General features: G+C 42.4%; 1 protein-coding gene across 5 annotated transcripts in view; it reads left to right on the top strand.

Annotated features, from left to right (window-relative positions):
- The window catches only part of GALNTL6 (polypeptide N-acetylgalactosaminyltransferase like 6), a 927,557-nt gene that overhangs the window by 434,325 nt on the left and 465,499 nt on the right, over nucleotides 1-27,733 (top strand). For all 5 annotated transcript variants that reach the window (XM_034401355.2, XM_034401356.3, XM_034401354.3 and 2 more), the window contains exon 5: nucleotides 15,029-15,195. In XM_034401355.2, the coding sequence (XP_034257246.1) occupies nucleotides 15,029-15,195 (167 nt within the window). The remainder of the gene's footprint in view (nucleotides 1-15,028; nucleotides 15,196-27,733) is intronic.

Genomic DNA, 27,733 nt, shown 5'->3' with positions numbered 1-27,733 from the left:
AACTTTTAATTAACCTGCTCATTTTTTTAAAAAAAATAATACTGAGTATTTTCTGATTATCAAACTACTGTATTTTTCGGAGTATAAGACACACCTTCCCCCCCCCAAAAGAAGGTAAAAATCTGGGTGAGTCTTATACTCCGAATGTAGTCCCACCCAGTCTTGCAAACGGAGATTTCAGAGACTGAAAAAAGTTCTGAAAGAAGCTTCAGAAAAAAAGCCTTAGAAACGAAGCTTCGGAAAAAAAGCCTCTGAAAGGCTTTTAACTAAAATAATATGGCAAGCAACAAAAGAAGAATCAGTAAAGATTCTAACCAAACTTTGTTAACAAATCTGGAGAATGACACAATAACCAACAGATCGGAAGAGGTTAATCTACATGCCAATACCAAAGAAAGGAGATTGAACAGAATACAGATAGTCCTTCAGAATAAATGATAAGTTTTAAAAATATGAATAAGTTTAATAATTAGAGGATAACAACTAGAATATCTTTAAATTCAGCTAGGGAAATTGAATATTTTTAATTGTATATCTAGAATTTAATCAAAAAAGGAAAAAAAGTTGAAATGATATTGTATTATGAATTAATTAGATTGTGATGGAAATAGAAATGATTAAGCTGTTGTTTGAAAAGGTATAAATACATATGTTTGATAAAATAACTAAAGATTAGAGAAGATTCAAGCAAAAATATGGTGAAAGTTATCTGGTTTATTATTATATAAAGAGAAAAGATCTTTAAATCTAATTAGGGAAATTATAATAATTGGAATATTTTTAAGAATTAATTAGACTGATGGAAGTAGAAATGATTAAGTTGTTGTTTGAAAAGATATAAATATGTATGCTTGATATTATTATATAAAGAGAAAAGATGGTTATACAACTAATTTGATTAGTATCAAGATGTTGGATTGTATTACTTGGAATAAGATTTAAGGAAATGTATGATATACATTTATAAACAATTGGGTTTATTATTCTTATAAGAAATGAATGACTGTAACACCACATAATTACTTGACTTGTATTAAGAGATTGGATATTGAAACAGCTGACAATGGAAAATATTAATATTAATGATTATATTAAGGGAATATAAAATATTACTATTAATGATTATATTAAGGGAATATAAAGAAATATTAGGAATTATATTATGCAAGATTTTAAATTTGAGGGGGTTAACATAGAATGAAGGGAAAAATTGAATTTGGCTAAGATTAGAGGTTAAGATGAAGGGTAATATTGGTTTTTTTTTTTTTTTAAATAGAATAAATATTATAGCAAAAAAAGGAATATATAAATTGTAAATTTAGTTGAGATTACTAAAAACTGCTTAAATTTGTGAACCGGCCAATACTCTGTTCAGAAAAAATACATTGTATGTTTGTTTGTGTGTTTGTATAAAAAATAAAAAAACTTTCTTAAAAAAAAAGAATAAAAGCCTCTGAAAGAAGCTTCAGAAAAAAAGCTTTTTTTTCTGAAGCTCTGTTTCGGAGGCTTTCAGAGGCAGAAAAAAAAGGTTTTTTTCTGAAACAGAGTTTCAGAAGTTTCAGAGGTAGAAAAAAAAGGCACAGAGCTCACAACCAACGAACCTGTTGCTAAAATTCACCTCTGGAAACAGCTGATTGGGAGTATTCCGGGAGGCCGATCACCCACCAATCAGCTTTTTTCTTATTTTCTTTCCCAAAAAGGTGTGTCTTATACTCCGAAAAATACGATAGTAACAGTTTGTAATCTATTAAAAAACTATCAGTAGCCTCTATTTTTAGAAAGAATTTTCTGATTACCAGTGTACACAATGTCTAGTTAAGAAAAGTCCAAATAAATAATAATGTTCTATTCTCAGCAATTCGTATAGTAATCACTTGGATTACTATAATGTGCTGTGCACAAGGCTGCTCTTAAAGAGCACTTGGAAATTGCAACTGGTCCATAGTGAGGTGAAGCAGTTTTACTTGTTTCACAGTATAGATAGTTCTGCTCATTTCACAATATGTTCATATATCATACCACCATTTGCATTAACTTCTAATGAACCTTTGGGTGCAATTCAAGTTGCTGGTTATGACCTATAAAGCTTATTTGGCCCAGGGTCAGACTAACTGAGGGACTATCTGTGTCCAATTGTTTCTACTTTTCCCACCAAAGCAGACATGATGGGCATAGCCTGGCTCCCTTCCATTAAATAATGTCATCTTGTGGATTTGACTTCTCCTTTGAGGAACCGCTTTGTCGAAACACATATTTGAAGAGATCCAGAGGACCCTGACACTAGTGGCATTTCATAATGTGCTAAAGACCTGACTGTTTTCTCAGGCATTAGGGTAAAGCGTTAAGTGGCTGGTATGTCAGTTGACATTTGTTCATTATTGGTTGTAAAATGGAAGGATCTGTGAAGTCTCTGAGCTTGGTTGTTTGCTTGCAGATATTTCATTAGCCGACTAGGTAACATCAACAGTGCTACTTAGTTTGACATGTTACCTAGTCAGAGAATGAAACATCTGCAAACACACAACTAAGTTCAGACAGCACCAAGGACTTTACAATTCAACCCTGAGCTACATATATTCTTTTCTATTAGAGATGGAAGGATCCATGTTGGAAGATATATTGATTATTGTTGTAATTTATTTTTAATGCAATTTCAGTGGTTTTGTCAGCGCTTCGACGCTGGCATAGAGAACAGAGGAGAGAGAGAGATAAGCTCTGAACTTTTGCCTGCTAAATCCCTTTGAAGTCAGGTTGTCGTGAAAATGAAAGGGGGGAGACATTCCTGGGAAATGACGAGACAAGAAGTCTGAAGAATGACTTGGAAGATAGCCAATGAGAAGCAGAGATTTGGGGATCGGAAAGGGAGGGATTGGGGGGCAAAAGGTCAGTCTTGTCCGCATCGAGTCATGATCCGGTGGCTGTGCTCAATTAAAGAAAAGATTTCCTTAAAGATTGGCAGTTTGAAAATTCATTTATTTTGAGATAGCATCGAAGTCTGACAGGTTTTACTGAAGGACAGTATATTTGTTTTGATTCATTGTTGTCCTGAGTTGAGGAATATAACTTGAATAAATACATAGCATCTCAGCATCATTTTAATTTATTGAGATGCTTATTGAGATAAGATCCCATGACACTATGAAAATTATTGACATTCTTGTGTGATAACTGCATGAATTTTCAGGTGTGATATCACCAAAATCGGGAAGATTTTGGGATATTTTGAACACTTTAATGCATTAATGAATTGGTACCCAAACATCATATTTTCTTATGTGATGCTCCTAAGTGACTAACAAGGGTGTCAACTGTTTTTAATGAGCTAAATCTTCAAGCCTGCTTCTGTGATTAATTAGCCAGCTGTCGATCTTTATAGTCCACGGGTGTTAAACTCAATCGCTTCACGTGACGTATCGTGATGTTTTTTGCCTTTCCAGAGCCGGAGCGGGCATGGCCTGCACATGACGAATCTGGCCTAGTTTGACACCCCTGCTATAGTCCAAGACTTATCATTTTCCAGTTTATATAATACACTAACCCATACCAAACAAACCACTTAATTGTTTTTTTTTAATTGAAAAAGTTTTTCAAATACAAAATTTCCCCCCTTTTTTCTCCCCCCCTCCTCCCTAGCACCCCCTCACCACCCGCCCCCCTGTGACTTCTTCAAAATAAAATCCAACTTCGTAACAGATTATATAATATTTTACCATCCCCTTGCTCCATCCCTCAAATACTGACCCTTTCTTTCTAGTAATATTATTACATCCCCCTTTTACCATACATTTGAAAATAACATTCTACTGTAACATTGTATAATAACTTCTAGTTTAGCATAATAACATTATTTTAACTCCCAATTTAGCAATAATCTGCCCTTTTTCTCCTCCCCCATACATATATCTATATATTAATATAACATTTCAAAACAACCTTCCACTTTAAGACTATATAATAAATCCTATTTTAACATTTAATCTTTAATGTATATTAATATAACATTTCAAAGCAGCCTTCCCCTAAAAAGCTATATAATAAATCCTAATTTAACATTTATTCGGCTCTATCCATTTCCTCCACTCCCATAAATGTATCTCTTAAACATCCCTTTTCTTAAACTAAACAATCAATAAACTAACCTGTCTCCACCCACTTTCCTACAAAATTACCATACATAACAATTCTTAATATCTTTATTCTTCTGCCCACCCTACTAAAAAAAATATTCCCTTATATAGATAAAATCAATGACTTTAAATTTATAATCCATATAATATAATATCTTCTTTGATGTCTCTCCACTGGATTGTTAACTCCATCGTCCATATTAGGGTAACATAGCATCCTGATTGCAACAGAATGTTCAAAAAAGTCCTCAGTTATCATCTGCCCCCATCAACAATAAATATCTTCATGTATATAAAAAAGGAAAACAACCACCCGAGTGACATTATAATTGTATTCCATATAATATCTGTAGTAGTGGATTTCTTCAGGATTATTAATTCCCACCATCATAATGGGGTAACAACCAGATCTTCTGCATGCCCCGGCATAGCTCTCTTGCCATATAGCTCAGGATAAGCATGATATATTTATCAAAAAAAAAATCCAAAATGGATAATTCCAATCCAACAATTTAAGGCCCTTTTCACATCCCAAAATTAGAGCACTGCAGAGGTCTGTCACTCTCCTCAGGATAATGTTGACCAATACTTCGCCTCAACTATCTTTTCATGTATTCAGTCATCTTTTAAATAACTGGCTTCACTGTTGCCTAATTTAGAAATTTTTGTTTTTGCGAGATCTATTTCTTTTTTTCTTGACTTGTTGTGGGTTTGATCTCCATCCTAATTTCCTTTCTACGAGTTGTATATCGACTGATCGGTTTTCATTCTGATTTATAGCTTGATCTTGTTGGTTTTGCTTTTGTGACTCGTATTTCTTTTCTATAAGTTGTGTATCAACTAATTGATTTCCATGTTTGTCTGTGACTTGATGAATCATCACATTAGAATCCAATGCCACATCTCTTTTATTTGTGGATAATCCAGCTGAGGTATCTAAAGAATCCAAAGGCGATTCATCTACAGAGGCCTCTATAGCTCGATATTTTTCCTTTATTTCCAACTCCTTCTGCTTATCTTGTGTTGTGCATAAAAATATTGAACTCATTTTCAAAAATTTTTGGTAAAATTCTTCCGCTTTTTCAACAGTATTTAATTGATATTTTACTCCTTGATATCTCAATATTATACCAACTGGAGTATCCCACCTAAATATAATATTTCTCTTTTTAAGCTCAGTCACCAGAAAACCAAATTTCTTTCTTTCCAATAGCATCTTAGGTGGTAGCTCTTTGTATATCCAAATCTTTCTTCCAAACAAATGCAGAGTAGAATTAAAAGATTTTTGCACGATATTATTTCTTATTTCTTTGTCTGTAAAATAAATCACCACGTCTCTTGGCAATTGCCTTTGCTTTACAATCCAGGAGTTTATTCTATAAACTCTGTCAATCCTACAAAATACTTCCTCAGAATGAACCTTTAAGATCCCAGCCAGAATTTCAGAAGATATTTTTCTTAAGTCATCTCTGTTGTTTTCCTGTAATCCTCTCAGTCTAATCGCATATTCTGTGAGATTATATTGCATCATTAAAACTTCTTTTTCAATCCGTTGTTTTATATTTTCTGCATTACAAGTCTTATAATCAGCTTCCATTTTAAGTTTTTCTTCTAAGCTATTATCTTGAGTGTTTATCAAATCATTTTCAGTTCTTTGTATTTTATTGTCCAAATTATCCTCAATTTCCTCCATTTTAGACTCTAATAAGTCAATATTTGTACCCAACTTCATAACAATTTCTGAAAAGCCATTAGTCACTTTTGCAATCTTTCGTTGCAAAATATCAAACTTTAATTGCACCATTTCTTTAATTTCCTGCTTAAATTTTTCAAAGTTCTGATTCACAATCTCATCCCTTCTTACAATCTCCTCCAAGAGAAATTCAATTATATTAAAATCAGTTTTCTGAGTCTGTAGGTTTAGAACTTGTTCATGTAGTTTATAGATGGGGGAATCCCCCCCCACTGCTTGTTTGTCTGGCTTTGCAAGTCTGAACGCCATATTTCCACACAGACAAACTCTCTTAGAAAAGAAAAGAAAAACAAAGAAAGAGAAAAAAGCTTCTTTCCAAACAAGATCAATACCAAATCTCCAGGAAAGAGAAAACACAAAAGTGGAGCTTTTTCTTCAATTGTAGCCAGGAGTATTTATTCCGCTACTTTGTGGCTTAATAAGAAATGGAAAGACTTTCCCTTTTCAGCTTCCCTGCTCAAACTTCGGCAGTCGCCATTTTAAAAGTTCTTTTTTACTTTGTTCAGTATCCTTTGCAAAATAAATATAAATACTTGCGATTTAGGGTCACAGGTCCAGGTCCAGATCTCATCCTCTTTACTTAGTCTGTTAGTTATCTTGAAAAGCTTGTTTTCGTCGCCTTGCTCTGCAAAAAGGCAGAGGTCTCCCAACGCCCGGAGCGAACGGCGAGTGATATAGGGAACCTCATCCGCTCGCCCCCAAGAGTAAAAAAAACTCTGTGGGCTTCGCAGAAAGCTCTACCTACACTCACCTGCTCTATCTCACATTTCCTCCTGGAAATGGAGTTTTTCGAGCCGTCTTTCCGTTGTAAAGGCGGCTCTTTACAGGTGATGGGGCTGGCGGTCCCGAGGGACCGTCTGACAGCAACGAAAAGCAACAAAACCACTTAATTGTTAATGCTCTATATAAAAGATGTAAAGGTTTAAACATCCATATTCAATATTTTTATCAAAACAGACATTTGTCTATATGAAGATAATTTACTAGAAATTACTTTGTGAATACATACAAGGAATGGAAGTAAAAAATAATAATAATTCTCAAGTTCAGACCTACACTTCCTGGGAGGACATTCTATATTGATCAGGCATTAGCAGCAACAAAGCATTAGTGGAGTGCAGTATAAATAGTCCTCAACTTATAATCATTCATTTAGCAACCATTCACAATTATAAATTGTGAATTGTTGAGAGTGTGGTGGTGCAACAGCTTCCTGGGTACCTGGATGAAGCTGTCTATCTGGATCCGCTCCAGTCCGGCTTCAGGCCTGGGCACAGCATGGAAACGGCATTGGTCACATTGGTGGATGATCTCTGGAGGGCTCAGGATAGGGGTTGTTCCTCTATCCTGGTCCTGTTAGATCTCTCAGCAGCTTTTGATACCATCGACCATGGTATCATGCTGCGCCGGTTGGAGGGGTTGGGAGTGGGGGGCACCATTCTGCGATGGTTCTCCTCCTATCTCTCCGACCGGATGCAGTCGGTGTTGGCAGGGGGGCAGAGGTCGACCCTGAGGCTCCTTGTTTGTGGGGTGCCGCAGGGGTCGGTCCTCTCACCCCTTCTATTCAATATTTATGTGAAGCCACTGGGCGAGATTATCCGTGGCTTTGGGGTGGAGTTCCATCAGTACGCTGATGATACTCAGCTGTACATCTCCACCCCAGGACATCTCAACAATGCCCTTGAAGTAATGTCCCGGTGCCTGGAGGCCGTGCGGATCTGGATGGGGAGTAACAGGCTTCGACTTAACCCTTCCAAGACCGAGTGGCTGTGGCTTCCGGCATCCCAATATAGCCAGCTGGTGCCATCGCTGGCTATTGGGGGCGAGTTATTGGCCCCTACGGAGAGGGCTCGCAATTTGGGCGTCCTCCTGGATGCACGGCTGTCTTTAGAAGAGCATATGAAGGCCATGGCCAGGGGGGCTTTTCATCACATTCGCCTGATTCGCCAGTTGCGTCCCTTTCTGGATTGGGACTTCTTACACACAGTTACTCGGGCACTCGTCACTTCCCACCTGGACTACTGCAATGCTCTCTACATGGGGCTCCTCTTGAGGAGCACCCGGAGGCTCCAACTGGTGCAGAATGTGGCCACGCAGGGGATTATGGGAGCGAGGGGGCGCTCCCATGAGACGCCTCTCCTGTGTGAGCTGCATTGGCTTCCGGTGGTCTTCTGGGTGTGCTTCAAGGTGTTGGTTACCACCTTTAAAGCGCTCCATGGCATAGGACCTGGGTATTTGCGGGACCGCCTTCTGCCGCCAATAGCCTCCCACTGGCCAGTACACTGCCACAGAGAGGGACTCCTCAGGGTGCCATCAGCCAGGCAGTGTCGGCTGACGACCCCCAGGAGGAGGGCCTTCTCTGTGGCCGCACCTGCCCTCTGGAACGATTTGCCCCCAGAGATACGCATCATACCAGATCTCCGGACTTTTCGCCATGCCCTAAAAACTTTTCTTTTCCACCAAGCAGGGCTGGTGTAAACCCCCCCCCCCCTTTTTTTTTTTTTGAGATGTTAGATTTTTAATTGTCTATGGGTTTTAGTTGGGATGTTTTAAATTTTGGGACAAAGTTGTGTAATTCTTTTTAAAAAAATTTAAATTTTGTATTGGAATGTTTTTTATTTTTGACTGTGCACCGCCCTGAGTCCAGCAGGAGAAGGGCGGTATACAAATTTAATAAAAAATAAAAAAATAAAATAAAATAAATTATTTAAAAATAAATAAATTCACTGAAAACAGTGACTAAGCAGCAAAACTTGGGCATTTGGCAACCAGCATGTATTTGCGATGGCTGAAGCAGCCTGGAACCATATGATTGTCATTTGCGAGCTTCCCAGTTGAGTCAAAGGGGGAAGCCAGATTCATTTAATGACTATGTGATTCATTTAGCTACAGTGATTTGCCTAACAAGTGTGGCAAAAAGGTTGTAAAATTGGGCATGACCCACTTAACAGTCACCTTGCTTAGTAATGAAAATTCTGGTTCCAATTGTCATAAATCAAGGACTACTTATATATTCATAAATGTACTATTTCTTCAACATTCTTCTTAAATGGAATATTTTGCCACCATATTATGGGATTAGGAGCAAAGACATAAATTAACTTCTGTTAGCAAAACCAACAATAAATCATACCAAAACAAATCTTTATTGTCCAATTGCTTTTTGATTTACCTTTTCTTTATTTCTGCATTCTTATGCTCTATGTGCGTGCTTTGATCTTATCTCTTAGATTCTGACTGAACATTAATGTACAACCTGTTTCTTATTTTTCAGTTTTCTATTTCTAATTTCTATCTTATCCTATCATTCTATATCCTATTTTATTTTCTTATCTTTATGCCTTTCTATTTATAGAAATAGAATAATTCTCATTTTTTCATCTCTGTCCTATTGATGTTTTATTCTAGCTAATTCTTTAGGGCTCTACAGCCGAAATTTTTAATGCTTTTATCTCCTGTTTCTTCATTCCCAGGATTGGGTGGCTTGCCTTTGAAAGAATAATATAAATTATTCTTGGTGCAATATGGCTTTTCTGGCAACAAAATTGTTTTTTCCATGTGTAGAAAAAAAGGAGCGATAACCTGGTGTCCCACTTTCCACTTTTATTTTTGCTGCAATAAGAAAAGTTGCTGTGGGTATCCCACAACTGAGTGGCCCTTTCTCCGCAGCATGATGCTCCTTTTTTTGAGGATAGGGTGTTTGCTTCTTTCTCTTCTTGTGTGGGATCCCCCCCCCCTCTATCTTTCTCTTCCCCTCTTTCCTTTTCCCTGCTTTTTCTTGCCTGCTTGGCAAGAAAAAAAGAGTGGAAAGGCAAGGATCTTTATACATTTTGGGGTTCAAAAGTGGAAATCTGAAGTGGCTAATTCCTAGAGACATTTTGAGCAAGTGAGATAAGATGTTCAAACAAAGGAAAATATTTTTGTAAAGCAAATTGCTAAGAATTTCATAGAGGATGGGATGTTGAGACATTATACACTTGATGGGGATGGAATATCTGCAGTTTCTTACCTCCTGCTTCCTAGGTGAACTTTTTTTAGGTGAGTGCTTTGCATTGTTCTCCTTGGGACAGGATAATAAGGCTATTCTGGCAGTGGAAATACAGCGATGTTTGGGCTGTGCATTCTGGGCTTGGTCCAGTTTATGTTTGCAAGTGGTGGGGCAGAGACAGCAGAGAAGAAAATAGGAAAAGTGTTTGCAACAGGAAAGGAGGGAAAGGATAGATAAAGAAAAAGGTGGAGGAGAGATTGGAAAAGAATTTGCAGATTTATTTTATTATTTTTCCATCATGCCCCATTATCTGCACATTATTCCAGCTGTTAGACACTAACAGTGAAGCAATAGGCTTCACTCAGGTCCGCTGAACAAATGGGAAAAATACTCAAACCTGATTGGTTGAGCCTCCTGACAGCTCCCTATATAAGGGCAAGCTGTCAGGCAGACAATTGCTGGATTGTACAGAGTTGAATAAAGAGTTGTTGTTTGAGCCTGGCTTCCCGTCTCTTCAATCACCCTATCTAACACCAGCTTTACTCAGTGGGGGATAATCTAGCAATTCTTTTGATACTAGCAAAAATAAAAGTGGAAAGTTAAGACACCAGGCAAACCTTCCTCTATTCCACACATGGTAGAAACAATTTTGTGGACATGAAGGGCATATTGCACCAAAAATGATTTGATTTTTCTTTCAGTGACAAATCGTCCGATGCTGGGAGTCCTGGCTGTTTGTCTCTTCCTTCTGGCCATCAACATTGCACTTGGTGTCCAGTGTGAGTAGCAGCTGCTTTGTGCTCAAACCTGCACCCCAGCAAAACTTGTGTAGTGGGGACAGCTGACTGCGGGGCTCAGCGCCAGTCAATTGAGCGGTGCGGGAATACTGGGGCCCAATCCTGGCATCCAGATCAGATGTTGCCATGGGTTGGCCCAGCCGATCCCGTTCCCACTCTCTTCATCTGGCAGCGTGGCAGTGGCTGGGAATTTGAAAAACCCCAATGCCCAAGGCTGTTGCCTGCACACCACCCAGCGTGCTCTCCAGGCGGCTGCAGCCAATTGACTCACTCCGCTCTTGTATGGTCTTCTGTTTTTGGAGTGCAGAGGTCAGCAAGATCTGCCACAGCTATTAGTTCCCAAATTCTCTGTTTCACTTGACAATACAGCTGCTGCCATTTTCTTCTGAAGCAGTCAGAGCTGTCTTTCCACCCCATCTGTACTTCTGAGGTCTTCCCAGCTGCTAATGCCTTCCTTCCTGCCATTCTCAGTGCCATTTTCCACTGTTAGTACTAGATTACTTTCCCACATTCTTAGCCTTCTCTTCGGCTACTTGGCAATTGCTATAATTTCTCCTAGCTGGCTTGATCTCTGAAGTCCCTGCCTCAGCTGTTGCAGGAGTTTCTTTATCACCTATGGGCTGCTGCTGTTGTTATCTCCTAATGCAGTCAATTAATACATGCATGTATATATCCATGTATGGTTGTGAAAGTTGGACCATAAGGAAGACTGAACATCAAAGAATTGAGGCCTTTGAACTATGGTGCTGGAGAAGACTCCTGCGAGTCCCTTGGATGCAAGATGATCAAACCAGTCAGACTTAGAGGAGATCAACCCTAACTGCTCTTTAGAAGGCCAGATCCTGAAGATGAAACTCAAATACTTTGGCCACTTAATGAGAAGGAAGGACTCACTGGGGAAGAGCCTAATGCTGAGAACGATTTAGGGCAAAAGAAGAAGGGGATGACAGACAATGAGGTGGCTGGATGGAATCACTGAAGCAGTTGGCGTATGCTTAAATGGACTCCTGGGGGATGATAGAGGACAGGAAGGCTTGGAGGAATGTTGTCCATGGGGTCGCGATGGGTCAGACACGACTTTGCAACTAACAACAACTACTATACAAGTCAAGTTTCTCTACGCAATGGCTTAATGATTACCTTTAGCTAAATGGGCATGTGTGGACTTCCCTGGCAGAAAACCAAGCTGCCTCTTAAAGGACTTGCTTCTCACTGGTTGCTAGATGGAATCTTAGCAAGGCATAAGTGAAAGAGGGGGCACTGTGGCTATTTTCCCTTCATCCGTCTTTTCATTAGTCACATTTGTCCTGAGAGAAATATGTATTCATAGGCATCCTTGGAAAGAGGAAAGGGTGGGGGAGAAATGATGGAACATGCATTATGACATGACAACATAAATGTTGCCTATTGTGTACTTCAATATGACAATGTGATGCAACTTAGACACTGCCTTCAATAGGTAAATGCTATTGTTTATTTGAGTGTCAGCCAGTAAAACAAAACAAGTTTTGAGTGTCAGCCAATAAACAAAACAAGAAAATTGTTTTGTTGCTTTTGAATCTCAATGTTTTGATCAACTAACCTCAGTACCCAATCCATTATACTAAAAAGAAAAAATGTTCACTTTTTGTTCATTATTTCAACTTCATTACTGAAATTCTATTTCAACATTCTTGTAAAATGTTGAACTTCTAAATGTTATCTTGTTGCTAGCAATATACAGATATGTTTGGTGCCTTATTAAGTAGTTCATAAAATAGCTTTTCGGCTTTTCCACTTATACTTGAATGTTCACTTTTACTTGTCGGCTGATACAAGCTTATTTCTCTAGAGATATACTTGCACTTACATTTTATATTTAGTAGTGCTGATTACTCTAAGCATTTAGTTGCACTGTTAGAATTGTATTAGTGAGGCTTATATTATATAAGACTTCAACAATATTGCTGCATATAGAATTCCTTTACCAGCCAGCAGAATTCTGATATTCTGCTTATTCTCTCAGGCAGACTTTTCAAGACCATTCAGTTTGGTTCCTAATGTACAGAGCTTGTGTATATATCAGGTTTATTTCATCCTTATATAAAGCGTGGTTCAATTTCTCTCTCCACTCCTGCTTTATCTGTATCATATAAAATACAGTTATATGTCTGGGTCACATATAACATCAGATTACCAACTCCCTGCCTTTCACTTTAAGGCTTTTTAATAAAGACTATAAGCAGAAGGAAAGAAAAGGACCAAGAGTTTTGTGCTGAATGATGGAACTGCTAATCGTAAGCCAATTTAGGAACCTTACCTCCAATGGACACACCAATCACAGAAAACAACAGCTATGCTTCAACCACATTTTGTTACACTTCACTTCCAGCACAAATAGCAGCCAATTCAGGTAGATCGTGTTAGAAGGCAGACAATACATGAACCACTGGAGCACTATTGTTATAGGGCATAATAGCAAAATCTTGAAAACCTGAAGGTAAACTTGAGTTTTTCTCACCTGCTCCTTTTTGTAAGGGCTAAGATGATACTTATATAATGGTTATTCTTTCTTCAAAACCATTTCCATATGCCTCTGTACACAAACTTTCCAGAGATAGACACGTCAAATTTACTCAGTTTAATGAATATTGCAGAACTAAAAGCATTTACAGTATATGAAGGAGGGCATGAGTGATTATAGGTAAAGGAGATTAAATAATTCTGTTTTACTTACTTTTATAAATTGAATTTCTGCTTATCCACAGATTAGATGCACACAAGAAAATATAAGATTTACAATCCTAAATTTCCTGCCTAATTGTAGCTATCTGAAAATGATTAAAATAGCAAATCCTATATGGCAATTTATCCCTAGGTTGGGGAAATGATGAATTGATGTTTTTGATTCATTGAACTGAAAGCTGATTGAAATAATAAGAACTATAATATGTTATTTGAGAGAAAACTAAAGGACCTAATCAATAAAGAGTGTATTCATTTTCTCTTCCATCCTCATATATTACTCTTCACAGAATAACACAGTTGGAAGGGATCTTGGAGATCTTCTAGTCCAATTTCTTGCTCAAGCAGGACAGCCTATATCGTTTCAAACAAATGGTCCAAGTAAAAATGTCTTTTTATTCTCTTTTATAATGTTAAAAGTTTTTAATATTAATATTAATTAATACATTTTGTTTTTAACTGTTCTACACCACTCTGAGTCACTTGATTGTGAAATGATGAATAAATAAAATAGTGGTACATTTGAAAGACATTTACAGGATTATGATTACATGTTGTTATAACTTCAGAGTTATAAATCTTCAGATTGTACTGCGGGCAGAAGCAAGGAGGTTGTGAAGCAAGATATTGTCTAAATAATCATACTCTATTCGAGAAAATACTCAGAAAATAGTGTTCTGGATTTCAATCAGCCATTTCAAATTAGTCCGAATCTGAACATTATTACAATTTTACTCCCTGTTTGGAATGAAGTAAAAAACAGAAAGTCATCTCCTGCAAATAGCTTTGCCAAGCTTCTGGCAAACAGGCACATCTTCAAAAGAGCCTCTTATACTATGAAGGAAACTAGCTGATTTTAATCAAATGAGAAACCTCTTATTACACAAAACCATAGTATTCCACATATAAAAATAAATTAAATTGTAAATAAAATAGAAAGCTCACATTGAATAAAATAACATACTGTATATTATTGTCTGACAATCACTTATATAATTCTCATTTCAGTTAAACAACTTTTATATAGCTTATCCATTTCATACCTTCCAAAGATGTTGGGGCAACAATTTCCTGTCAGATATCTCTTTTTAATGTGTGTGTGTGTGTGTGCGTGTGTGTGTCTGTGTGTGCTTGAGTTATTTGTAAAAATAATAAAGGCAGGATACAAATAAATAAAATAATATTAGAGTTTTCAGAAAACTGAACAATAGATATTTGCATCTGCTAGAGTGCAAACAAATTGTGAATGCATTTTTATTCATTATTATGTGAAGTTTACCATACTGTATAAAGTAACCTTGGAGAATTCTGAAATAAAAGTTTGGCTTGTGGTTATTTTTTATATTACATATTTATATTTTATATTATATGTTACCTAAAATGAAATATTTCACTGAAATAAGGAATTTTCATTTCAAACAGTATAAATCAGTCTTAGCAAGAACAACAAAAATCTGGTTCTTCAGAATAGATTGATTTTGAATGTCCAATACTGATAATGTGGTAGAGGATTTTTATTACAAAAATCATTATCTGTTTGTATATCATATTTATATTTACTGGGAAAAAGTAATAAATGAGAAAATGCAGTTCTCCTTTTTTATATTCTTACAAGGTACCTCTTTTTTTTCATCCTCAGCTGTAAAGACAAGGTATACTTGGAGAAGCTTCCAAACACTAGTATAATTATACCATTTCATAATGAAGGTTGGACTTCACTTTTGCGGACTATACACAGCATTATCAACAGGACACCAAATAGCTTGATAGCAGAAATTATTCTTGTGGATGACTTCAGTGATAGAGGTAAGGCAAAAGGCAAACAAGATTCACTTCACAATTATTGATTATAACTTTCTTATAAATTATAACTCTCCTTTGTGGAATATCATTTTTTTTCTGTAGGAACTTTGTGTTCAATTTGGTATTATTAGAAAAAAAATATTCTGCTTAGTTCTTTTTTTTTTCCAGAGCATGGCACATTATGTAGTAATAACAAAGAAGGCTTAGAACTTTTGTGTGTCCTTTCCTCTAAGACAGAATAGTTAATTAGCTGAATGAATTTGTAGTTTTCTAGATAAGTGTGAGTAGGTGCATGCATGTGTATATGCAGCAGCAATAGTAATATTCATCTGGATGAAAACCTTTTAACATTGAGCTTTAAATAAAAATGCTTTATTAGATTTACAACTTTTATGTTTTATTGCATGATACAGATTAATAGTTGTGCTCTAATAATGTGGTAGTGCGTTAGAATGACAATGTTATAAATTCAATTTTTAGGACTAGAAAGAAAAATTGTTTAAAAACATGAGTGGCCTCAAATTCTTTGAGATCAATCCAACAGTCAGATGCATTTCTATCTATTGTTTCTTGGAATTAAATTTTGTACTTAACAATACAATTCTATGTATATTCATTGTACTCATTCTTCTACTCTATTAGGGAATTAAAGTAATGTAATATTTAAAGCATTCAACTAGGTCTGTAAGAGGCTCAGATTCAAATTTGAGTGTTTATACCTTGTTTTCACAAGACTAGTCATGCCCAAAATTCCTTATGAGGCTGTGATAATGATTCAGTTTGTACATATAACCATTTATATGCTTATCCACTTAGAAGAAAAGTAACATATATATTGCAAATACATAAAATTACATACATAAAATACACTTGAAATTAAAGTATAAGGTGTAGTGAAACAAATTTAAAATTCAATTAAATATTCCTTATTTTTTTACTGGGGTTTAGAATATGATACTAAGTATAATCTCTAAATTTCAGAGTACCAGTAAGTCTGTGAAATGCATTGATGCTAGTGTACCTTTTCTTGAAGTAGATTGACGTAAAAGGTAAAGCTTCTGAATCAGATTTAACTCTGTGACTTCATGGATATGTCCACTAGTTTTCCTTAGTCTCAATATAGAAATGCTTTGTCATATCATAAGCTATTCTAGGCTGTTGGTTTGAGCTCTGAGCTTGGCAATTTGGTTTCCTGGAGGCAGGGTACCATTTTAAAATATTTTTTCTTTTTTGTATAACTTTTGCTTTTAACCTTTACTTAATTGTTAATTTTAATGCTTGTAATGATTTTTTTATTTATGCTTTTTATATCTCTGTAATATGCCCACCACCTTCACTTTGGATAGTGAGATGAACAGGATATAAATTTAAAAAATAAATATCAAATAAATAACTGCAATATCAGCTCCAATATTATTTGGATTCTCCAATTCTCCTGAATGAGTTTTAAAACTTGCAATTTCTAACAATAGTTAGAAATCCTATGTTTAGAAATCCCTGTCTTGGGAACTCTGGAACCAACCCTCTTTTTTTAAAAAAATAGATTTCCCATTTCTACCCTTAGTTTGAATAGATATAATTTCATTGATTTCTTAGAAGGATTTGCAGACATGTGAAAATTCATTTTCATATCAGTTGCTAACTGTTGGCTCAGGGCAACATTTGTTTGTGATTTGATGTAAACTCAAATTTGTTACTTTCTGTTACAAATGTGTTGCATTAATTATTAAGGTTGATCTTACATGCTTTGCATATGGTTTTATTGTCCATAGCAACTAAGCAATTTATCAGATGCAAGTATTGTCTTCATTAATATTTCCAAACCTTGGATGATATGTTTATCTCACTCCAGATGAATTGTTGCAGTGTTTTTCTATGATAATGCTACAGATGGTGTATGGTTAATGACGGGTTTTGGGACCCCGAGAGGTGGCATGTCGCAAAAAGGGGTTTGAGGGGTTTTTTAAGGACATTTTTAAATAGACTTTTAAGGGGTTTTGGAGGGTGGGAAGGTTATGTGAGTTTTGGGGAAAACCCACGGGGGATGGGGACTGGCCCGGCAGTTAATGGTGCCACGGGGGGTATGGACTCTGGGGGAAAGAGGGCTGTTAGAATGCCCTCTGCTGAGGGCTTCTCTCTTAATACACTGAGTGGGAGGGGCAGGTATGGTGGGAGCAGGGGGCCATATCATGTGGTGGGGGCACGCATTCGCTATCTTCGAGCGATTGCATGCCCCGGTCCCCTTAGCTCTTCCCATTCCCCAGGCTGTTCAGAGTCAGAGGGCCCGAGTCTCCGGCTGTTGTTGTGTAATGCCAGGTCCGTAGTAAATAAGGCCCTCCTCATTTGTGACCTTATTCAGGAGGGGGGAGCGGACCTGGCAGGCATTACGGAGACCTGGTTGGGCCATGAGGGGGAGTTCCCCTCGTGGATATGTGCCCACCAGGCTTCCATGCATTTCATCAGCTGAGAGCTCAGGGCAGGGGCAGGGGCGGTAGCGGTCATTCTAAGAGAAGGCCTTGATCCGAGGGAGACCACTGTACCTCAGATAGCCAGATGTGAGTCCCTTTTTGTGAAGTGGGATTGTGGGGTGCAGATGGGTTTGTTGATCATGTACCTGGCTCCCTGCCATGTGGCAACGACCCTGCCCGAACTCCTCAATGTCATAGCCGAGGTGGTGGCTGATACCCCTAGACTTGTGGTCAACCTGCCATCTATTGGTGAAACGTCTGAGGTAGCTCGGGAGTTCATGGCTTCCATGATGGCCATGGACCTGACCCAAGTAATTCATGGCCCTACTCACATAGGTGGACACACTCTGGACTTAGTTTTTATCTCTGGTCAGTGGTTGAGTGGCCTTGATACAGGGGATATAGGCACTGAACCCTTGTCATGGTCTGACCACTCGGTCCTTCAACTTGACCTTCTGACTGCCGCACCCAGTCGCAGGGAGGTGGAGCCGACCAGGTGGTTCTGCCCCAGGCACCTGATGGATCCTGATAGGTTCCAGATGGAGCTTGGGCCATTTCCTAAGACTCTGGCTCACGACCCACCTGAAGACCTGGTGGCTGCCTGGAATAGTGCGGCCGCCGGGGCTTTGGACCGTGTCGTGCGGCCTCTGACCTGGCACCAAACTCACTTAGCTCCTTGGTTCTCCAAGGAGCTGAGGAAGATGAAGCGCCGGAAAAGATGCCTAGAGAGCAGTTGGAGGGCCAGCTGATCCGAATCTGACTTGACACTGGTAAGGTCTCATATTAAGACCTACCTAGTGGCGATAAAAGCAGCGAAATCTAGCTATTTTGCCACTCTTATTGCGTCATCAGATAACTGCCCAGCCACCCTGTTTAGGGTGACCCGCTCCCTTCTCCATCTGGGAGCGTGGGATGACCCCTTGCAGGGCCGAGCTGAGGATTTTGTACAGTATCTGTATGATAAAATAACTCAGATTTGGGAAGACTTGGCCGCTGACTGGGTTAGTTCAGACGAGATGACTGAGGCAGGCCTTGAGAGTGTTATCTGGGAGGAGTTCGATCCTGTGGCTCCCGAGGACGTGGTCAGGGTCTTGGGACGGCTGAACGCGACCACATGTTTATTGGACCCGTGTCCCTCCTGGTTGGTGCTGGCTTCCCAGGAGGTTACATGAGGCTGGCTCCAGGGGATTATTAATGCTTCTTTGAGTGAGGGCGTCCTGCCGGCCGCCTTAAAAGAGGCGGTTGTGAGGCCCCTCCTCAAGAAGCCCTCCCTGGACCCGGCTGTTTTGGCTAACTATCGTCCAGTTTCCAATCTTCATTTTATTGCGAAGGTTGTTGAGAGTGTGGTGGCGCAACAGCTTCCCCAATACCTGGATGAAGCTGTCTATTTAGATCCGCTCCAGTCTGGTTTCAGACCTGGGTACAGCACAGAAACGGCATTGGTCGCGTTGGTGGATGATCTCTGGAGGGCTCAGGGTAGGGGTTATTCCTCTATCCTGGTCCTGTTAGATCTCTCAGTGGCTTTTGATACCATCGACCATGGTATCATGTTGCGCTGGCTGGAGGGACTGGGAGTGGGGGGCACCGTCTTGCGGTGGTTCTCCTCCTATCTCTCCGACCGGTCGCAATCTGTGTTGACAGGGGGGCATCGGTCGACCCCGAGGCACCTTGTTTGTGGGGTGCCACAAGGGTCGGTCCTCTCGCCCCTCCTGTTCAACATTTATGTGAAGCCGCTGGGTGAGATCATCCGTGGTTTTGGGGTGGAGTTTCATCAGTACGCTGATGATACTCAGCTGTACATCTCCACCCCAGACCATCCCAACGATGCCTTGGAAGTGATGTCCCAGTGCCTGGAGGCCGTGCGGGTCTGGATGGGGAGAAACAGGCTTCGACTCAATCCTTCCAAGACCAAGTGGCTGTGGCTTCCCGGCGTCCCGGTATAGCCAGCTGGCGCCATCGCTGGTTATTGGGGGTGAATCATTGGCCCCCACGGAATGGGCTTGCAACTTGGGCGTCATCCTGGACGCACGGCTGTCTTTAGAAGAGCATATGATGGCCGTGGCTGGGGGGCTTTCTATCAGGTTCACCTGATACGCAAGTTGCGCCTCTTTCTGGATTGGGACTCCCTACGCATGGTCACTCAAGCACTCATCACTTCTTGTCTGGACTATTGTAACGCTCTCTACATGGGGCTCCCCTTGGGGTGCACCCGGAGGCTCCAACTGGTGCAGAATGCGGCCGCGCGGGGGATTATGGGAGCACTCACATGTGACTCCTCTCCTGCGCAAGCTGCATTGGCTTCCGGTGGACTTCCGCGTGCGCTTCAAGGTGTTGGTGATCACCTTTAAAGCGCTCCATGGATTAGGGCCGGGGTACTTACGGGACCATCTTCTGCCACCAATTGCCTCCCACTGGCCAGTTCGCTCCCACAGAGACGGCCTCCTCAGGGTGCCATCGGCCAGACAATGTCGGCTGGCGACCCCCGGGGGAGAGCCTTCTCTGTGGTGGCACCTAACCTCTGGAACAATCTACCCCCAGAGATACGAGTGATCCCAGACCTCCGGACTTTTCATCAGGCCCTTAAAACCTACTTCTTTCAGTTAGCCGGGCTGTCCTGATTTTATGGTGGGTTTTTAAAATTTGAAATTGGTTTTAAATTGAAATGTTTTAAATTATGGGCCAAACTTATTTAATTATTTTAAATCTATTTTAATTTTTGTGTACAAATATTTTTACTTTGGCTGTTGACCGCCCTGAGTCTGAAAGGAAAAGGGCGGTATAGAAATCAAAAATAAAGATAAAGATAAAATTTGTGTTTTTGTTGTTCTTGGATGATAAATATTATCTTTTGCACAGTTAAGAGAAAGAAATCAGATGTGTCTCAGAAATAGTTTTGAATTTGTAGTTTTGAAACTAAGTTGGTATGTGATACATAGAAGGAGTGGGTAAATATATGCTTTGCACTGGTTTATGATCACAATAATTATGTGATTAGAGGTAAATATATAGTAATAGTAGCAACATTTTTAGAGAAAAGGGGTAAATGAGAAATGTGAAAATATCTGTGTATTTCTTTGAGCCAAGAAAAGACCTCTAGGCTTCTACATTAATTAACAGTAGGCTTTTGTTGAATAGTCTGTGTAGGAATACTGGAGATAATTTCAGCAGAAGCCTACTAGGCTTCTATTTTTATTTTATTTTATTTTATTTTAATATAATTTGTATGCTGCCCTATCTCCATAGGACTCAGGGTGGCTCACAACAAATAAAAACAAACCCAATAAAACATAAAATACATAAATGTATAAATATATAATTTAAACATATATTAAAACCCATTAAAATAATCAAAAAACCTCTCAGTCCAGGCTGGGCGATGTGAACAGCCATGTTTTTAATTCGCGGCGGAAGGTGCAAAGGTCAGGAGCCAACTGAAGCCCCAGGGGGAGTTGATTCCAAAGAGTGGGCACGCCCACAGAGAAAGCTCTACCCCTGGGGGCCGCCAGCCGACATTGTCTAGCCGACAGGACCCGGAGAAGGCCCTCCCTGTGAGAGCGCACTGGGCGATGGGAAGCCGTTGCTGGCTGCAGATGGTCCGACAAGTATCCTGGGCCTAAGCCATGTAGGGCTTTATAGGTCATCACCAGCACCTTGAATCTCACCCGGAGGGCAACCGGTAACCAATGCAAGTCACACAGGAGAGGTGTAACATGGGAGTATCGGGACTCTCCCATCACAACCCGCGCAACTGCATTCTGCACCAGCTGAAGCTCCGAGTGGTCCTCAAGGGCAGCCCAGGTAGAGAGCATTACAATAGTCAAGACGGGAGGTGACTAGTGCATGAGTAACTGTGCGTAGAGCATCTTGGTCCAAATAGGGGCGCAACTGACGCACCAGATGAATCTGGGCATACACCCCCCTAATACAGCTCACACAGTAAAGGTGTGCTGTGGCCATTCATTTCATATTCATAACTGCTGGTGACACTGCAATCTGCTGCCTGCTGCATTTCCCAGTGGACTTTTAAGAGCAAACCTATGTGGACCAAATTGCAGCAATCCACATACGAGATGATCAAAGCATGATAATTATCATAAGGTTCTCCTAATATAAAATTGGTACACTAGGGGAATGTATGAAGCCATTTTATGAGCCTCATCTGTGACCTGTTCCTCAAAGAATAGCTGTGAGTCCAAATTGCACAACAGTCATTAAGCGGAAAATGCAACCCCACATAAAGGGCTAAAGATGAAACATCTCGAAACCCAGATGGATAAAATACATGCAGCCACTCAGTCTTGTCAAGTTGAAGTAAGGTTTTTCTCCCCTATCCAAACTTGCACAATCTGACACTGTGGCATAAGCTTCATACCAATTCACCAATCCTGAAATTATATGGTGACATATACTATTATCACAGGATAAAGCTAGAAATAGAAATTAAACTAGAAATAAAAATAAAAATAAGCAAGAAAATGGTTAGAGAACATTTGTCTGATCTTGATGAATATAAATCACCGGGACCTTATGGATTATATCCCAAAGTTCTGAAGGAACTGGCAGATGTTATCTCAAAGCCATTGTATCATATATTTCAAAAATTCTGGAACAACAGGAAATTACCTGAGGATTGGAAAAGAGCCGATGTGGTTCCCATCTTCAAAAAAGGAAAGGGAGAAAAAATAACCCAGAAACTTCAGCCAAATCAGCCTAACATCGATAGCTGGGAAGATACTGGAAATATAATAAAAAGAGATCAGCGAACATTTAGAAACAAATAAAGTTATAACTAAAAGCCAGCACAGATTTGTTAAAAACAGATCTTGCCAAAACAATCTTATTTCATTCTTTGACAAAGAATGAAATGATTACATCCCAGAGTTCTGAAGGAACTGGCAAATTTTATCACAGAGCCATTGTACCATATCTTTCAAAATCCTGGCGCACCAGGGAAGTACATGAGGATTGGAAAAGGGCTGATGTGATTCCCATCTTCAAGAAAGGGGGAAAAAAACCAGACCCAAGACAGACCAATCAGTCTGACATCAATACCTGAGAAGATCCTGGAAAAGATAATCAAGAAACAGATCTGTGAAGCAAATAAGGTTACAACTAATAGCCAGAATGGGTTTTTTAAAAACAGATCATGCCAAACCAATCTTATTTCATTCTTTGATAAAGTGACTAAATTAGTAGACCAGCGAAATGCTGTAGACAAAGTATATTTAGATTTCAGCAAGGCATTCAACAAAGAACCTACTTCTTGGTAAACTAGAAAAATGTGGGATAGACAGAATCACTATCAGATGGATTTGTAACTGGCTGACAAACTGTATTCAAAAAATAGTCTTTAATGGTACCAAATCTACATGGAGGGAAGTAAGCAGTGGGGTACCACAAGATTCCATCTTAGGCCTAGTACTCTTCAATATCTTCATAAATGACTTAGATGAGGGAATAGAAGGGTAGCTCATCAAATTTGCAGATGACACTTAGTTGGCAGGAATAGCCAACATCCTGAAGACAAGCTCAGGATCCAAAAAGATCTTGACAGACTTTTGAACAAACAACATAAAATTTAATTTTATGGAGAGAAGCAATCCTAACCCTAACCCTAACCCATCCAGTTTGAGCCAATGGACAGGTCATTGCTAGGGGGCCAGCCATCTACCCACGTTATGGATGAGGTAGTCTTGGAGATAGGCACCCACTGGGAGGTTCTGCAGTTCGTGGTAGTCCAGAAAATAACTGAGGAAATAGTCCTGGGCCTAGCATGGCTGGATAAGTGGGGCCCAACGATCTGGGGGTGGGGATTTGATGACTTCTGCAGATAGGCCTGGGGCCTACCCCGCAGATGCATGAGGAGGTCCTCATACCATGACATGAGGCCGGGGGCCGGGGAGGCAATAGTGCATGCAAAAGGGAGGCTAAGCTACCCTGGGGTGTAAGTAGATTTGAAGAAGGTTTTCAGTGAAAAAGAATGTGACTGTTAGATCAGGCGCAGGAAATGAAGACGTGACCAGCTCGATACATTAAGTAACTTTATTAGCTACATAAGTAACAAGACAAGACTGGAGGCGCGCTGCCGGGGCTCTCCTTATATTCGCTCCCGGCAGACGCACCGCCCCTTGACAGGGATTCAAATCTCCCGCCCGATGGCTCGCAGCCAATCCGGGCGGATGTCCTTATAAGGACATAACACTCCTCCCCCCTTAGTCCGAACTGTCAAATCTCGTCCACAAAAGTCACGTAATCGCGCAGGTACGTAGGACGCCTCGGCACCCTAGCTGACCTGCGCAGTCTCACTTCTTCTCCGTCCCCGGCCTGGATGGACGGGGCTCCTTCGTCTCCTGGTTCCCTCTCCGGAACCGGGCTCGGTTCGGCTGTCGAGTGAGCGGGGTCACCCCCAGCGCCTCCGGCCGGACCGCAGACCTTGGATGGCTGGTTCTGTTGGTCTTCCTCCTGGCCTGTGGATCTCTCGCCTCGTCTCGATTGCTCGGTTCCGACCCAGGAAGAGCGTCTGAGTCTCGGTAAGTCTGTCGCTTGCTCTTCCCTGGTCTCCCGGGCGCTGCGGTTCGGTCGCGGTTCGGCCTGCTGCCGGTTGGGTGGTGGTTCCGCTCGGTGCCCTCGGGTCCGGTTCGCCGGTCACGGGTGGTGCTGGCTCGCGTTGTGCTGTCCGACCTCGCAGGGGTGGCGTTGGTCCCCTCGGTTGGGCTGGTGTTGGTCTACCCCGTCTGGTGGGTGGTGGTCGACCCGGTCGGGATGTTGTTGCGGGACTACCTCTGCGGGGCGGTGGAGGTCTCCCCTGCCGGGGTGGTGTAGGTCTCCCTGGCCGGGTTGTTGTCGGCTTTCCCTTTCCCCTAGTCCCTGGTCTACCATCGGGTGGTGCCTGGGGTCATCCGGGTCGGGTTGATGTTCGCTGGCTGTCCTCTGAGATGGGCGGGGGTCCCTCTCACCGGGGAGTCGTGTGCCACCCTCGCCCATGGGTATTTGGGTGCCCGTCTTGGCTGGGTCCCGGTCTACTCGCCTGGAACTGCGGTCTCCCTGGCTCGGCTGGTGTAGGCTGCCATCACTGGTGGGGTGCGCTGCTCCTTCTCTGGGCAGGTCCCGGTCTACTTGCGGGCTGGGTTGGTGGTCCCTGGCCCTGCTGTGCCGGGTGCCCACCTGGCTGGGTTGGTGTTGCCATCTCCCGAGCGGTTGGCCCCGGTCTACCTCGCTGGACTGCCGACGTGACAGTACCTGGTAGTGAGCTGGGCCGACCTCATCGGTATGGCGTTGCTCTGCCTCGCAGGGGTGTGGTAGGCCTACCTCGTCGGGGTGTCGTAGGCCTACCTCGCCGGGGCGTCGTAGGCCTACCTCGCCAGGGTGTCGTAGGCCTACCTCGTCTGGGTGTGGTAGGTCTACCTCGCCGGGGTGTTGTAGGCCTACCTCGTCTGGGTGTTGTAGGCCTCCCTCGTCAGGCTGGTTTTCGTGTGCTCCCCCCCACCTTTTCCGGAGTTGGTCGATGTGGCGTCTACAGACCTGTCCATCTTCCAACTCGATGGTGTAGGATTTGGGGCCGGTTGTGCTGGCAATCTTCCCCTTCAGCCACTTAGGAGAGCCGTTGAAATTCAGTGCGAAAACTGAATCTCCCTTGCTGAAGGCGCGAAGCGGGCAGCTGGCGGTTGCGGTCATTTCCGGGCTGTATTGGGGGTGCAGCCGGTCCAGGGGTGACCTCAACCTTCTGCCCATTAGTAGTTCGGCCGGGCTCTTGTGGGTGGTGGCATGTGGCGTGATGTGCTGGGTGAGGAGGAAGTTGTCTATGCGTTCTTGCCAGTCTCCCGGGCCCATCTTGGTGAGGGCTTCTTTGGTGAGTCTGACCATGCGTTCAGCTTGTCCGTTTCCGGCCGGCCTGTACGGGGCGGACAGGGCGTGGCGGATGCCCAGTCCTGCCAGGAAGGACTCCATGGCCAGGGATGTGAGCTGGGGGCCGTTGTCCGAGACCAGCACGTCCGGTAGTCCATGTGTGGCGAACAGACGGCGCAGGGCTCGGATCGTCGCTTCTGTTGTGGTAGATGCCATGGGCACCACCTCGAGCCATTTGGAGAAGGCATCTACCACGATGAGGAGGTGTCGCCCCTGCATCGGACCCGCGAAGTCAATGTGGATCCTCGACCAGGGGTTGCTGGGGGTCTCCCACTTCGCGACTTCGGATTGCGGCGGCGCTGGGCGAACTTCTTGGCACGGGTCACATCTGGAGACCCATTGCTCAATGTCTCTGTCCATGGAGGGCCACCAGACGTAACTCCGTGCCAGGGCCTTCATGCGGACGATGCCCGGATGCCCTTTGTGCAGAGTCTCTAACGTCCGCCGTTGCAGAGTGCTTGGAATCAGCACCCTGTCTCCCCATAGCAGGCAGCCCTTTATGGTGGACAGCTCCTTCTGTTTCCTGGCGAACAGGCTGAACCTTTCCTCTGTCTTTTCCGATGGCCACCCTCTGAGGATCCAGGACTTCACTTGGCGGAGTGTGGGGTCCTTTTGGGTGTGGACGGCCACATCTGCGGATGAGACTGGACAGCTGGCGTCGTCGTCTATGTGGAATAAGTGGAGCATGGGGGCTGGGTCTTCGACTGGATTCTTCGATGGGCATCTGCTGAGTGCGTCGGCATTTCCTATGGCTGTGCCTGGCTGGTGCACGAGCCTATAGGAGTAGCCAGCTAGGAAGATGGCCCATCTCGTCATCCGCGGGGACATGAAGGTCGGGGTGGGTTGGTCGCCTGCGAGGAGTCCCAGGAGTGGCTTGTGGTCGGTGACTACGGTGAAGCGTCTTCCGTAGAGGTATTCGTGGAAGCGCTTCACTCCTGCCACGATGGCCAGGGCTTCTTTGTCCAGCTGGCTGTAGTTTCATTCTGCGCCGGACATGGTCTTCGAGAAGTAAGCGATCGGGGCTTCCGAGCCGTTGGGCAGTTCGTGGCTGAGGACTGCCCCCACCCCGTAAGGCGACGCATCACAGGTCAGCTTGATGGGGAGCGTCTCGCTGTATTGGATGAGAACGCTCTTGGACGTCAATAGTCCTTTGATGGCCCGGAATGCTGCTTCCTCTTCCTGGCCCCACTTCCAGGAAGCCGCTTTCCCCAGCAGGCGGTGGAGTGGCTCAGCAACTGTGGCTTTCTGTTTTAAGAAAATGGCGTAGAAGTTGAGCAACCCAAGGAAAGCCTGAAGCTCCGTTTTGTTTTTTGGGCTTGGAGCTTCATGGATTGCTTCCACTTTTGATTTGGTGGGGTGGATGCCAGTGCTATCGATGAGATAACCCAGGAACTCGACTTCCTGTACTCCTATGGTGCACTTGTCCCGCCTGACTCTCAAACCCTTGGCCTTGAACCGTTGCAGGACAAGCCTGAGCCGTTCAAGGAGTTGAGCTCTTGAGTCACCTGAGACGAGCACATCGTCGAAGTAAGGCACCATCCCTGGAACGCCTTGGAGAAGGCGTTCCATCATAGATTGGAAAATGCCTGGGGCAGCGCTGACTCCAAATTGGAGGCGGTTACATTTGAATGCCCCCCTGTGCGTGACAATTGTTTGTGCCTCCGCCGTTTTTTCATCCACTGGCAGTTGCTGGTAAGCTTGGGCCAGGTCCAGTTTCGCGAAAATTGAGCCAGATCCCAGAGAGTGCAGCAGGTGTTGCACTACTGGGACTGGGTATGCGCTCTGTGCCAACGCCTTGTTGATGGTACAACGGTAGTCGGCGCAGATGCGCACAGACCCATCATGCTTCAGTGGGGTCACAATGGGGGTCTCCCATGAGGCATGATCGATCGGTTCCAGGACGCCCTGGGCGATCAGCTTATCCAGCTGCTCGTCTACTTTAGGCCGCAGGACAAATGGAACTCGGCGGGGCTTGAGCCTAATTGGGGTGATTCCCTTGTCCAGATTGAAGGAAATTGGCCTCCCCACAAATTTCCCCAGCTTACCCTCGAAAACTTCTTTGAACTCTTCGAGGATGGTGTCGAGTTCGTCCCTATGGATTTCGTGGATGCCCTCAATGGAAAGCCCCAGCGGCTTAAACCACTCCACTCCTAACAGGTTCGGTTGGC

Source organism: Pantherophis guttatus, chromosome 8, assembly GCF_059756535.1.
Source record: "Pantherophis guttatus breed Tessera chromosome 8, ASM5975653v1, whole genome shotgun sequence".
NCBI lineage: Eukaryota > Metazoa > Chordata > Lepidosauria > Squamata > Colubridae > Pantherophis > Pantherophis guttatus.
Note: the sequence above shows the minus strand (reverse complement) of the source record. Positions and strands in the feature narration are given on the sequence as shown.